This window comes from Garra rufa, chromosome 2 (assembly GCF_049309525.1).
Source record: "Garra rufa chromosome 2, GarRuf1.0, whole genome shotgun sequence".
In the NCBI taxonomy this organism is placed as follows: Eukaryota; Metazoa; Chordata; class Actinopteri; order Cypriniformes; family Cyprinidae; genus Garra; species Garra rufa.
In genome coordinates, this window is record NC_133362.1 from 24,781,130 (window position 1) to 24,794,735 (window position 13,606).

Consider the following 13,606-nt stretch of genomic DNA (forward strand, 5'->3'; position numbering starts at 1 on the left):
CCAGCAACTGTAGACTGATATTTGCCATATGTGTGTGTGTGTGTGTGTGTGTGTTTTCATGTGTGTTTTCATGTGTGTCTCTTTTTCCATGTACGTTACAGGTCTCACAGTAGCTGATCTTGTGATGCCTTGGTGAGCTGCCAGCATGTACTTAATGAATCGATGGAGAATTATTACTTTCCATTTTTGAGATTAATATGGAAAAGAGTGCGACTTCAGTCCAACAGTTTGGAGCTGCCTTCAAAACCATTCAGATTTAAGGCTTTTCCAACCCACCACCGTTTAAAATGCTTTGCCTATGCCAATTAATCTTTCTTTCTCTGAGAGTATACATAAAGCTTGTAATACCCAGAGACTACTTTAAAAAAGGCCTGCGTGATGAAATGGATGCAGATTCTTCTATGTATAGAGACCCAGTTATGCAGTAACCACTTTAAAAGTGTGGGTTTGGAAATGTTAAAGGAGGAAAATTGCTCATAAAAACCTTGCATACAAAATATCCCCTCATTACTTTAATGTTTTTTTGACATACAAAAATCAGAATTGCATTAACCAGTGCAAATATGTCCCAAAAGCACACATACAGTGGAGATAAAATTAGAGAACAATCTATAAATACCTGTTTTTTCTGAAATATTGTTAATCTTCATCACTCAAAATTTGAAGGAATGTTAGCTGTAGGTATACCACTGTTCTACTTACATGTTACAAAATAACCAGAGAATTTCAACAAAAAACATTTATTTTGTGGAGAACAGCAACCACTGTAGCACGAAAGTGGGTCTGGGTCCATTCTTCTTCCACTCTCTTCCATAGATCAGTAACTGTAGTGGGTTTCTTAGCCATAACTTTGCCACCAGGGATTTTCCAGAAATTTTCAATCGGGTTTAGATCAGGACTTTTGTATTATTTCAATGTTCTTAGCTTCAAGGAACTGCTTTACCCATTTTGTAGTGTGATGGAGGCATTGCCTTGCATGAAAATTGCAGGCTGATTGGAAGATTCTTGCAGGGAAGGAACTGCATGTTGCTGAAAAAGATTCTGATAAACATTTGCATAAAAGGCTGCAGACTTCTGCTGCAGAAAAATCTCCCAAACCATGACACTATCTTCTCCATCTTTCACTGACTTCTTTACACACTTGAGCTGGAGTCTTTCAAAATGTTTCCCATCAGACCCAAATAAATTAAACTTGCTCTCATCACTAAAGTGCACTTTGGACCAGTTCTCCTCTCTGCACACAACATACTCTCAGCAAAGTTGAGCTTAGCCTTTTGATTCTTTCTGCTGATGAGACGCTTGGTCACTGCAGAGTGCGCTTTCAGTCAGACTTCTCTTAAACATGCCAAAACAGATCTGTGCCCTGTTCAGCACTTAACTGGTAAGCAATTCCAGCTGCAGTGTTGAACCCATTCCCTATTGAGAGGATCTCTGCATTATCCTGTCATCTCGTGCATTTGTCTTTTATAGACAACCAGTCTTTTTAGGGGAAATTGAATGAATGCGCAATATTTGAGAAATCAGAGATTTGGAATGACCAACTTCTCCTGCAATGGCGGAAATTGTCTTCCCTTTGACCTTTATTTGGACAACTTTCTGTTGCAGGGTTTCAGTCACCTTAGAGTGGCCCGCCATCTTGCAATCTTAATGAAGTTTGGAAGAATCTTGCCAGTTAAATAGGGTTAGTCATATAATTAAGGAAAGTCGCACCAGGTGCCAGATTAACGCCAATAACTTGGAGGTATCTGTATGTGTTCTCTCATTTTGATCTGAGTTCTTTTTCAAATGTGACCCTGGACCACAAAACCAGTCATAAAGGTCAATTTTTTGAGATTGAGATTTATACATCAGCTGCAAGCTGAATAAATAAGCTTTCCATTGATTTATGGTTTGTTCGGATATGATAATATGTGGCTGAGATACAAATGAGGGTGCAAAAATCAAAATAAGAAAATTACCTTTAAACTTGTCCAAATTAATTTCTTACTTCTTAGCAATGCATATTACTAATCAAAAATTAAGTTTTGCTATATTTATGGTAGGAAATGTACAAAATATCTTCATGGAACATGATTTAACTTAATAACTCCACTGTAAGTATCAGTAGTGATGCACAACAGTTGTGAAATGACACTGTGTTATGTATAATAATACTTTCTTTAATTCTTTGTCAAGGTTTGTGTTCATCATAGGTACTTCTGTAGTGCTAGCATTCAGCTCGATGCATAGGAAAGGTGTTCCATTGCTACAGCTCCTTCGCAAGGTTACGTGGAGAACCATCGTCCTGTTGCTCATCGGGTTCTGCTTCTTGAACTACAGCCCAAGAGATGGATATTGTGAGTAGGCTATATATTTTCCAGTCCTATCATAATTTTTACTTTTTTTTTTTGAGGGGCACCAGTGGTGTTGCTGGTTCACTTTGTGCTCTTTTAGTTTTGTTTTTTCTATGAATGTAAGATGGGATAGTCAATTCTAGTGTTGTTTTGTTTAGAATTAAAATGGAATCCAGCTCAAAGGGGAATCAAAAAGCACAAATATGACCCTGGACCACAAAACCAGTCTTAAGTAGCAGAGGTATATTTGTACCAATAGCCAATTGTATGGGTCAAAATAGATTTTTCTTTTATACCAAAAATCATTAGGGTATTATAACAAAAATTTACAGATAATTTACCTCCTTGACATCCAAGATGTTCATGTCTTACTTCAGTCATAAAGACATTATGTTTTTTGAGGAAAACATTTCAGGATTTCTCTCCATATAGTAGACTTTTATGGTGCCCGCGAGTTTGAACTTTAATAATGCGTTTTAAATGCAGCTTCAAAGGGCTCTAAATGATCCCAGTCGTGGAAGAAGAGTCTTGTCTAGCGAAACGATCAGTTATTTACAATTTAAAAAACAAACAAACACAATTTATATACTTTTTAACCTCAAATGCTTGTCTTGTCTAGCTCTGCGTGAACTCTTTGTATTCTGGTTCAAGATAGTTAGGGTATGTCGAAAAACTCCCATCTCATTTTCTCCTCCAATTTCAAAATTATCCTACAACGCTGTTTTACATTTTTTTGTAAAGGGCGTTTGATCTTTGCACGTTCACTTTGTAAACACTTGGTCGGTACTTCTGCAGCGATGTAGGGCGATTTTGAAGTTGAGGTGAAAATGAGATGGGAGTTTTTCAACCTACCCTAACTATCTTGAACCGGAATACAAAGAGTACACTCAAAGCTAGACAAGACGAGCATTTGAGGTTAAAAAGTATATAAATTGTACTTTTTCCTCGGCTGAGATTGTTTAGAGCCCTTTGAAGCTGCATTTAAACTACATTTTGGAAGTTCAAACTCGCTGGCACCATAGAGAAATCCTGAAATTTTTTCCTCAAAAAACATAATTTCTTTAAAGCTGAAGAAAGCAAGACATGGATGACGAAGGGGTAAGTAAATTACCTGTAAATTTTTGTTTTGGAAGTGAACTTCTCCTTTAAGTAAAGATATTTAGTAAATTTCCTAAATTTAGTAAATATGTCAAAACTAAATTTTTGATTAGTAATGTGCATTGCAACTTCATTTGAACAACTTTAAAGGCAATTTGTTAGTTTTTTGCACCCTCAGATTCCAGATTTTCAAATTTGTATCTCTGCCAAATATCCACATCAATGGAAATCTTATGTATTCAGCTTTCAGACAATGTATAAATCTCAATTTAAAAAATTGACCATTATGGCTGGTTTTGTGGTCCATGGTCACAAATGTCAGGGCATGTCAAAACTTCTCCATGACCCCAAAATCCCCTCAGACCCCTGGGGGTCAAATCCTGACCTAACAAATTGCATCTGAACTGCTCGTGTTGCTGTTTTGTTGTGGGGAAAAGTGCATCTTTCATATGTTATATGAGAAAGCTGCATGTGTTCGTACCTAAAATATTTTTTACTTAATTTTCAATGACAATAAATTAGTTGCATTGCAGTTAGACAGTCCACAAAAGTCAATATTGCACATGCCTCCTCCATTTGAATTGGCATGATGCTTTTGCTTGCATTGGATTGGCTTTATCATAGTACAATAGAAAGCAAGAAGACTCATTACAGTTGTTGTTCTGTTCTGGCTGGCGGTGACTATTATGAGACAAAGACTGACCTGCACCCTTTAATCTACGCCCTTATTAACAAAGACTGTGAACTTTTTCCTCATATTACATATTGATGTCACCAAATCCTCATTTTGCAAATGAAGCCCATTAGCCTCTGATAATGATGAAAGAAAGAAAGCCAAAATTTCTAATCAAGGGTCTCACAGTAACACATTAGGACTGTCAGGGTTAAGCGAGGAAGGCAGAGAGAGCCGTCTGACAGGTCAGTGCAAAGCATTGCTCATACATTAGCCAAAGCAGCTTAGCTGTCTGGCAGGATGGATGTGTAACTAAGTTAACAAAAATATTGTGATACTTTCCAGTGATCCAGTGGCAATCATAATATCTGGAGCCGTTGAACAGAGGTGCACAGAGTAAAAACAAGCCTGGCGTTAATGGTCAATTATCACAGATAGGGTTTCATCATGCCAGCTGCACAGCGGATTTTATGGAACTTCATGTAATGTAATTACAGCTTTTGCCCTAAACTGCAAAATTTACTCTCTCCATATCTGATACGTCAGCCTGCGGATCACTCAGAATGATGTTTAGAAACCATTTCCCCCCAATGTACCTGCATTCAAATGTTACAAAATGTATTACAATTCATTGAAAATCATTTGATTAAATGATCTATTTAAACATGGCACCAGTAAATATTTTAGTCGGTCTGTCTCTACTTGGCCACTGAAGCCATTATCATCCTTGGAACTTAATATAAAGAATGTCAATCATAGAAACTTGTATAGAAACAATAATTTATTTTTTTCCATAATATATTTTATTCCATAATTTTGGTCCATTGCAAATCTACTAAAACAGTACCATTTTGGAATAATAATTACCCTACTGTTTCTCCTTTCACGATGTGAGTTAAACCTACCTTACGATGCTGATTGTAAACTAATCTTTTTGCAGAATTACTGACTGTCAATTCTTTGATTGATAAATTGCACAGCGGAAAAGAAAGCGTGTGTATATGGGATTTAATTGACAGATACCATTAGTCACCGAACCACTTCCTGTCTCCATACGCAGAGGTGGAGTGTTTCCGCTTTTTATTTGATTTGTTGGATCAATGATCAGTATTATATTGTTTCTTGTGGCCCTTGGTACGTGCCACAAAGAGGTTTTCAATTAACTAATGTGCAGATTACCATCAATCTCTCGCTCTATATCGCTCACTCCCATCACCCTCCCCGTCAGCTTCTCTTCAGATAAGCATTATTAGTCTCCGGCAGGGTAGATCACACCTCTGCAGTCCTGCAGTGAAAGACTTCTCACCTCAGCCTGGGCCTGTGTCAGCATAACCATCATTAGACTGTGTTATGAACATTAATCTGCTCTTCAGTGAAAAAAAAACAATACAACACCTAGAAGTGCTCACACTTTAGATGTACAGTAAAAATCTTAGCTAAAATGTATTTTATATTCCTTGCTACTAGTTGCTATATATTCACAGTAGTAGCTCTTCAGTTAAATAAAACGACAACTTTATTTTTGGATTTAATGAACTGAACCATGAAATAAATAATATATATTTTCAAATTTCAAACATTTGGGGTTTTAAAAAAGATGTCTCTTATGCTCACCAAGGATACAGTTATTCGATTTTTAAACGATAGTAAAAACAATATTAAACAATATTATTATCAAATAGTGTTTTCTATTTTAATATACACTGCCATTCAAAAGTTTTCTATCAGTAAGCTTTTTAATGATTTTTAAAGAAGCCTTTTCTGCTCAGCAAGGCTGTGTTTATTTGATTAAAAATACACAAAAAACAGTAATATTGTGAAATATTATTGAAATTTAAAATAGTGGTTTTATATTTTAATATGCTTTAAAATATAATTTATTTCTGTGATGCAAATCTGAATTTTCAGCATCATTACTCCAGTCTTCAGTGTCAAATGCTGCTTTTTTTTTGGAACCTGTGATACTTTTTTCAGGATTTTTTGATGAATAAAATATTAAAAGAACAGCATTTATGTGAAGTAAAATAAATTTAAAATAGTACATTTTTTTTCTTTATTTATTTCTTTGAAAGAAATTAATACTTTTATTCAGCAAGGATGTGTTAAATTGATAAAAAGTGATATTAAAGACTTATTGTTAGAAAAGATTTCTATTTTCAATAAATGCTGTCCTTTTCAACTTGTTATTCATCAAAGAATCCTGAAAAAAGTATCACAGTTTCCAAAAAAATATTAAGCAGCACAAAATTGATGGTAACACTTTACAATAAGGTTCATTAGTTAACCACATTAGTTAACATGAACTAATAATGAACTGCACTTATACAGCATTTATTAATCTTTGTTAATGTTAATTTCAACATTTACTAATGCATTATTAAAATTTTGTTAACATTAGTTAATGCAATGTAAACTAACATGAACAAACAATGAACAACTGTATTTCCGTTAACTAACGTTAATAAAGATTAGTAAATACAGTAACAAATGTATTGCTCATGGTTAGTTCATGTTAGTTAATACATTAACTAATGTTTAACTAATGAACCTTATTGTAAAGTGTTACCAAATTGATAATAAATCAGCATATTACAATAATTTCTGAAGGATCGCGTATTGAGTAATGGCTGATGAAAATTCATTTTAATGTACAGATATATAAAAATACAAAAAAGTTATTTTAAATTGCAATAATATTTCATAATATTATTTTTCTGTATTTTTAAATAAATAGAATTTTCGATGAGCATAAGAGACTTCTGTAAAAAATCTTACTGATCACAAACTTTTGAACGCTAGTGTATTTGTTTTTGAATATTTTTTATACTTTGTTATATAAATAAATTAGTTTAAGTAGTTTCTCATTTCTAACTGTAAAAGTATGTATATTAAGTATAAAAGTGATATATATTACTATATAATATAAATATTATGTTAAAAGCTATTATTATATATTTAGATCATTGATGTTATAACAAAAATAGACTAGTCTCAAAAGCCTAAAAGCATTACTATAAGAAATTTCTTTTAAATCTTGTAAAATCCTGACAAACTTTTACAGTAATGTATCCAAAGGAAGATTTAAAATCTATAGAAAAAGCACTTGTGCATCTAAAGACACAAAAGCTTTCCACTGACTTGCTTGCTGACTACTATTAAATGCATCCCTGTTAAAATACATTATATGTGAGTGTTTTTGTCCATCAATAGTCTGTAACAGTAATCGTATGTTTATATTTGTGTGTGTGCATAAATGTGTTAGTATCCTGGTCCTGGCTACGGATACCCGGAGTGCTCCAGCGTTTGGGTTTCACCTATTTTGTCCTGGCACTGATGCAGGCTTTCTCTCCCCACAGAGAGATCCCCTTGAGGGTGGTGAGTTAAACTCTATGGCTCACATTTCTCTCAGATCGGACATCTGTGCAGGAAGACACTTGTTCTGAAATAATGATTAATTGCTAGAGGTTACAGTAAGATTGTGTCAATATATGCCAGTTGTTAAAATTAGCTGATTGCTAACTCTCATGTTCCCTTCAGCATAACTGGTGGAACCCCATTCAAGATTTGGTTTTATACTGGCCTGAGTGGATCTTCATTGTGTTGCTGGAGACCATGTGGTTGTGTCTCACTTTCTTGCTGCCTGTTCCAAACTGCCCCACGTGAGTTCATATTAGCATCATGCTTTGACCATACACATTTGTGAAGAAGATTAACTATCAAACTCACAATACAAACACAATAATATCGAATATAAATCCTGTGCATTCAATAATTAATGTGTAATGTGTCTGTCAAGACTGATTTAACTGCAGTTCATCCCTTTATTAACATAATAATGTCATTCATACATCAAGCTAATTCCTTGGGTGACATATATGTTGGCGTTATTACACAAGCGTGCCACTGAGGATATATGTGGGATGGCAGTAATGTTGTGCATTTACATCACGAATGCGCATATATATGCACTGCAGCATGGTCATTTGTGTGGCGTTGTGTTTGTGAGTTGGTGAACGCACGAGGGTGCGCGCCGTACAAGCCTGTGTTGTGCGGCTCTTATGAGATCTGTGATTTATGGGTGTTTGGCGGCCGCTTCAGAGGGGATAATTAGCCAATCTCGGTCTGTCATGTGCACTAAAAGGAGGCAGGGAGAAAGGATTCATCTTCCTTTCTCTGCCTCTCTCGCTTTTTCTACTCATAGCCACTCAACCTTCCATTTACGTCCTCCTTCTCCTCTCCTTCAAGATTTTTTTCAATGTGTCTGACCCATCATGACATTGACGATCACATGCAGAGCACTGATAACTCTGCTTGAATAAAAACATTTTGACCTCACAGTCATTGTCCTTGTGTTGCAACACAATGCTGTTGTGAATTTTGCTACCAGCAAACAGACTTCCTTTTAAATAATTAAACCGAAGACTTTACAATAAATGTTTTTCTTGGCACTGTCGCCTTTGGCTGTTTCGTTGCAAAGCTTTTTTGGAACAATATGTGCAGTGAACAGCGCTATAAAAATAAACTGAATAATGAATTGCTACATTAATATATTCATTTAAATGACAAGGAACTGGGGGTGGGTATAAAGAAATTGAAAGAAGTTAATTTTATTCAGAAAGGACGAGGACGTATTAAATCGATCAACGGTGATATTAAGACTTTTCGATTGTTACAGGAAAAGTTCAAGAGAAGTTCACTTCCAGAATTAAAATTTCTTGATATATTACTCACCCCCATGTCATCCAAGATGTCCATGTATTTCTTTCTTCAGTCGAAAAGAAATTCAGGTTTTTGAGGAAAACGTTCCAGGATTTTTCTCCATATAGTGGACTTCAATGGGGATCAACTGGTTGAAGGTTCAAATTGCAGTTTCAATGCAGCTTCAAAGGGCTCTACACGATCCCAGACGAGGAATAAGGATCTTATCTGTGAAACGATCGGCCATTTTCTTTTTGGTTCTTAAATGTTCTTAAAAATGTATATATTTTTAACCATAAATGCTTATCTTGCACTAGCTCTGTGATGCAAATGTCCATCTTCATCTGTGATGCATTACGAAACCACACTGAAAAAGTCACGCATGGTTAGTTCTTTGTCCGTGGACTTTGGTTAAAAAAGGTAGGGTAGGGCCAAAAACTCTTCAAAAACATTTGACGTTGTTTTTACCTTTTTTTGTAAAGGGCGTTTGACTTTCTTTACAGGTTTGCTTTTGTTAAAACTGGGTCGGCATTTTCACATCGTGTGCATGATTATGTAATACGTGAGATTGAGCTAGAGCAAGATGAGCCTTTGTGGTTAAGGGGAGACACTGCAGGCAAAAACACAGTTTTTTCATGTACCTGTCAAGTTTGAGATTTTACACTGCAAAAAATGCTTTTCTTACTTAGATTTTTTGTCTTGTTTCCAGCCAAAATATCTGAAAATTCTTAAATCAAGATGGATTTTCTAGACGAGTAAAAATTATTTTCTTGTTTTTAGAAAAAAACAAGCCAAAATTAATTGATTTTTTGCTTAGAGCAAGCAAAATAATCTGCCAATGGGGTAAGAAAAATAATCTTGTTTTCTGTTTGAAATAAGATTTTTTTTCTTACCCAATTGGCAGATTTTTTGGCTTGTTCTAAGCAAAAACCCACTTAATTTTGACTTGTTTTTCTGAAAACAAGAAAATAATTTTTACTCGTCTAGAAAATCCTTCTTGATTTAAGAATTTTTAGATATTTTGGCTGGAATCAAGACAAAAAATCTAAGCTAGAAAAGCATTTTTTGAAGTGTAGGCTTTAGGTTTCTTAGTGTTTTTTCAGATCCAAACGACACTGTTAAGTGTTTCTTTCATAGCACTTTATCTATTTGTGTCAATAGATTTCAATTACATTACATATTTTTAAAGGCCATTTTCTCAAAATGAGTTTTTTCTCCTAATCTGAGCCATAAATCTCCACTTCGGTAGCACTTCCACACACCAGACATTACATTTTTATTCTTCTATTTTTATTATTTTATCCCCCCCCCCCCCCCAAAAAAAATGTTATCTGCCTGTTTTAAGTATTTTCTGAGTTATGGAGTGACAAAATGAGATATCCCAAATTCACTCTGTAAAAATATTTGACTCTAATATGTCAAAAAAGAATTTTAAAACTGACTTCATCCAGTGTTTAGATTTTTGTAGTAGGAATATATGCAAATTAGCACATATTTCATTAAATAATGCCTGATTTGCATACTTAAACCTAACATTTTTTGAAAATTTGTAATACAAAAAAATGTTTGCAATTATCAGTGTAATCAGTCAACTGAGTAATTAAGGTGATAACTAGTTATTTTTTTTTACCCTATTTACCTGCAGTGTCTCACCTTAATTTCTGAAGGATCGTGTGACCCTAAAGAAAATTCAGCTTTGCCATCAAACTATTACATTTGAAAGGTAGTGTATATTACATTGTATTTCCTCTGCTAGTGGTTATTTGGGAGCTGGTGGTATTGGAGATGATGGTTTATACCCCAACTGCACAGGAGGAGCAGCAGCGTACATAGACAGATGGTTTTTTAAGGACAACATCTTCTGGCATCCAACATGCAAGGTGAGAATCATTTACAATCATCTTTAACCAATTCAGTGCAAATACATATTTGACATCTGGCAACCAATTTTCTACACTGTTATATTATTGTGTCTTTTGTATCACTCCACAGTTTTTTCACAAATCAATATGTCCATTTATTGACTGACTTAGTGATTAGTCATGTAGTAAACCTCACACAGGGGATTATTTGCAATAATGGCCTATCTGGTTGTACATTATCACTTGCTTAAGTGAAATCCCAGCTAGTTATAATGATTAAAATAGCATTTATATTGGTATTGCATGGATTACAATAATTAAATGTATAATTTCTGTTTCTGTAGGTCTTGTATCATACAACAGAGCCTTTCGACCCAGAGGGTGTTCTGGGAACAATTAATTCCATAGTCATGGGGTTCTTTGGCATGCAGGTAATTGAAGATACAGTATTTAAGCAATATCAAATATATGATATTACATTACATACATTTTAGGCACAGTATGTGCCGTTATAATGCACTGCAAAAAATGCTTTTCTTACTTAGATTAATTGTCTTGTTTCCAGCCAAAATATCTAAAAATTCTTAAATCAAGTAAAAGTTAAACGAGTAAAAATTATTTTCGTGTTTTCAGAAAAAACAAGTCAAAATTAAGTGAGTTTTTGCTTAGAACTAGCTAAATTATGTGCCTATGGGGTAAGAAAAAATATCTTATTTCAAACAGAAAACAAGATTATTTTTCTTACCCCATTGGCAGATTATTTTGCTCGTTTCAAGCAAAAACTTAATTTTGACTTGTTTTTTCTGAAAACAAGACAATAATTTTACTTGTCTAGAAAACCCTTCTTGATTTAAGAATTTTTAGATATTTTGGCATAAATGAAATAATAATAATAATAAATCCACTCTTGGAATGTAGTCCAATCAAATTAAAGGACCAGAACTAGCTGTATAAATAAGACATACATTTGTTAAATTTGTCAAACAAAAAATTGTTAATATATAAAAATATTATATATATATATATATATATATATATATATATGTATATATATATATATATGTATATATATATATATATATATATGTATATATGTGACCCTGGACCACAAAACCAGTCTTAAGTCGCTGGGGTATATTTGTAGCAATAGCCAAAAATACATTGTATGGGTCAAAATTATTGATTTTTCTTTTATGCCAAAAATCATTAGGAATTTAAGTAAAGATCATGTTCCATGAAGATTTCTTGTAAAATTCCTACTATAAATATATCAAAATGTAATTTTTGATTAGTAAAATGCATTGTTAAGAACTTAATTTGGAGAACTTTAAAGGTGATTTTTTCAGTATTTTGATTTTTTTGCACCCTCAGATTCTAGATTTTCAAATAGTTGTATCTCGGCCAAATATTGTCCATATATATATATATATATATATATATATATATATATATATATATATATATATATATATATATATATATATATATATGTATATGTAAAAATAAATAATTAAATAACTGGTAACATTTTACAATAAGGTGTATTTTTAACATTAGTATTAACTAACATGAACGAACAATAAACAATACATTTATTACACTATTTAATAATCTTCATTAATGTTAGGTAATAAAAATACAGTCGTTCATTGTTTGTTCATGTTAGTTCACAATGCATTAACTAATGTTAACAAACAAAACTTGTGATTTTAATAACGCATTAGTAAATGCTGAAATTTACATTAACTATGATTAATAAAAGCTGTAGAAGCATTGTTCATTCTTAGTTAGTTAACTAATGTAGTTGACCAAATTTACTTATTGCAGGACATGCACCAAACCCAACCCAACCCAAGTTGATCCAAAAAGCCTAAAACGAATCCAAAGCCCAACATGTGCATTATCCAAACCTTGCATTTCACAGACTACAGATCATTGACTTTTCAGCATGTTCTCTTCTTGTCTCATTGATTAATTTCACTTTTAGTTCAACGAACAATGACAAATCAATAATATTGGACTGTATTTGCTGGCAGCTCTCTTAGACAAACAGCTGTTCTGTCTCAGCGGTCCTTGTTGCTCTGGACAGATGTGTGCGCCTCTGGCAAAGGTCAAAAAAGTTTCTCACCCTTTGATGGTGACAGTGCCCCGGTGACCGGTGAGAACTAGACGTGCAAACCCAGTCGCATTGCTAAAATCCCTGTGGGCGGAGGCAAAAAACAGTTAGCGCCAAGCCCGTCAATCAACATGTCTTTGAGAACACGGCAGGTGTCGGCCTCTCCGTCTGTGTCCGTCCGCTCCAGCGTCCTCGGCTGAGGCTCATTCGTCATCACCGAATTAATCAGTGAGCGCGGCCAACTTCACAGCCGTGCATGGCTGCGCGGAGAGCGTTGAAACTTGAGCTCTTTTTCAGGGCCACAACCACCGCTCACATCCTCTCTCTCTGCCCGAACATGATATCAGTATGACGTATGATAAGCATTATTGTCCTGCAGTCTATTTGCTATTAATTATTTGAGTTTGCTTAGAGGATTATGATGTATTTGGCCTTAAGTGCAGGCATTATTTTGCTAGAAAAGTATTCAGTCTAATACTGGAAATAATCTTTGTCCACAGGCTGGAAAGATTCTTCTGTTTTATCGAAATATGAATAAAAGTATCCTGGCACGATTCCTGATTTGGGCCCTCATCCTGGTACGTGCACACACACTTAAATAAAGAAATTAAACAGCAAGAACTGCACAAGCCCTGTATGTACAAATGTTATATTGCTTGTAGTTGTAGACAGCTTATGAAATAGGTAGGTGTCATATGATATGTGTATATATGCACTGAATAAATTCCAAGGCAGAGATTGCTATCACACCCCTCTCGGGACTCAACCGGATGGCTTGTTCAGCTCACGGATGTCTGGTGGTTTTTGAATCCATTATTATTGCATA

General features: G+C 34.3%; 1 protein-coding gene across 1 annotated transcript in view; it reads left to right on the forward strand.

The window, feature by feature from the left end:
* Positions 1-13,606, forward strand: part of LOC141325326 (heparan-alpha-glucosaminide N-acetyltransferase) — a 52,401-nt gene that overhangs the window by 18,530 nt on the left and 20,265 nt on the right. The window contains exons 9-15 of the mRNA XM_073833931.1: positions 102-132; positions 2,176-2,336; positions 7,367-7,479; positions 7,642-7,763; positions 10,559-10,682; positions 11,009-11,095; positions 13,281-13,358. Coding sequence (XP_073690032.1) covers positions 102-132; positions 2,176-2,336; positions 7,367-7,479; positions 7,642-7,763; positions 10,559-10,682; positions 11,009-11,095; positions 13,281-13,358 — 716 coding nt within the window. The remainder of the gene's footprint in view (positions 1-101; positions 133-2,175; positions 2,337-7,366; positions 7,480-7,641; positions 7,764-10,558; positions 10,683-11,008; positions 11,096-13,280; positions 13,359-13,606) is intronic.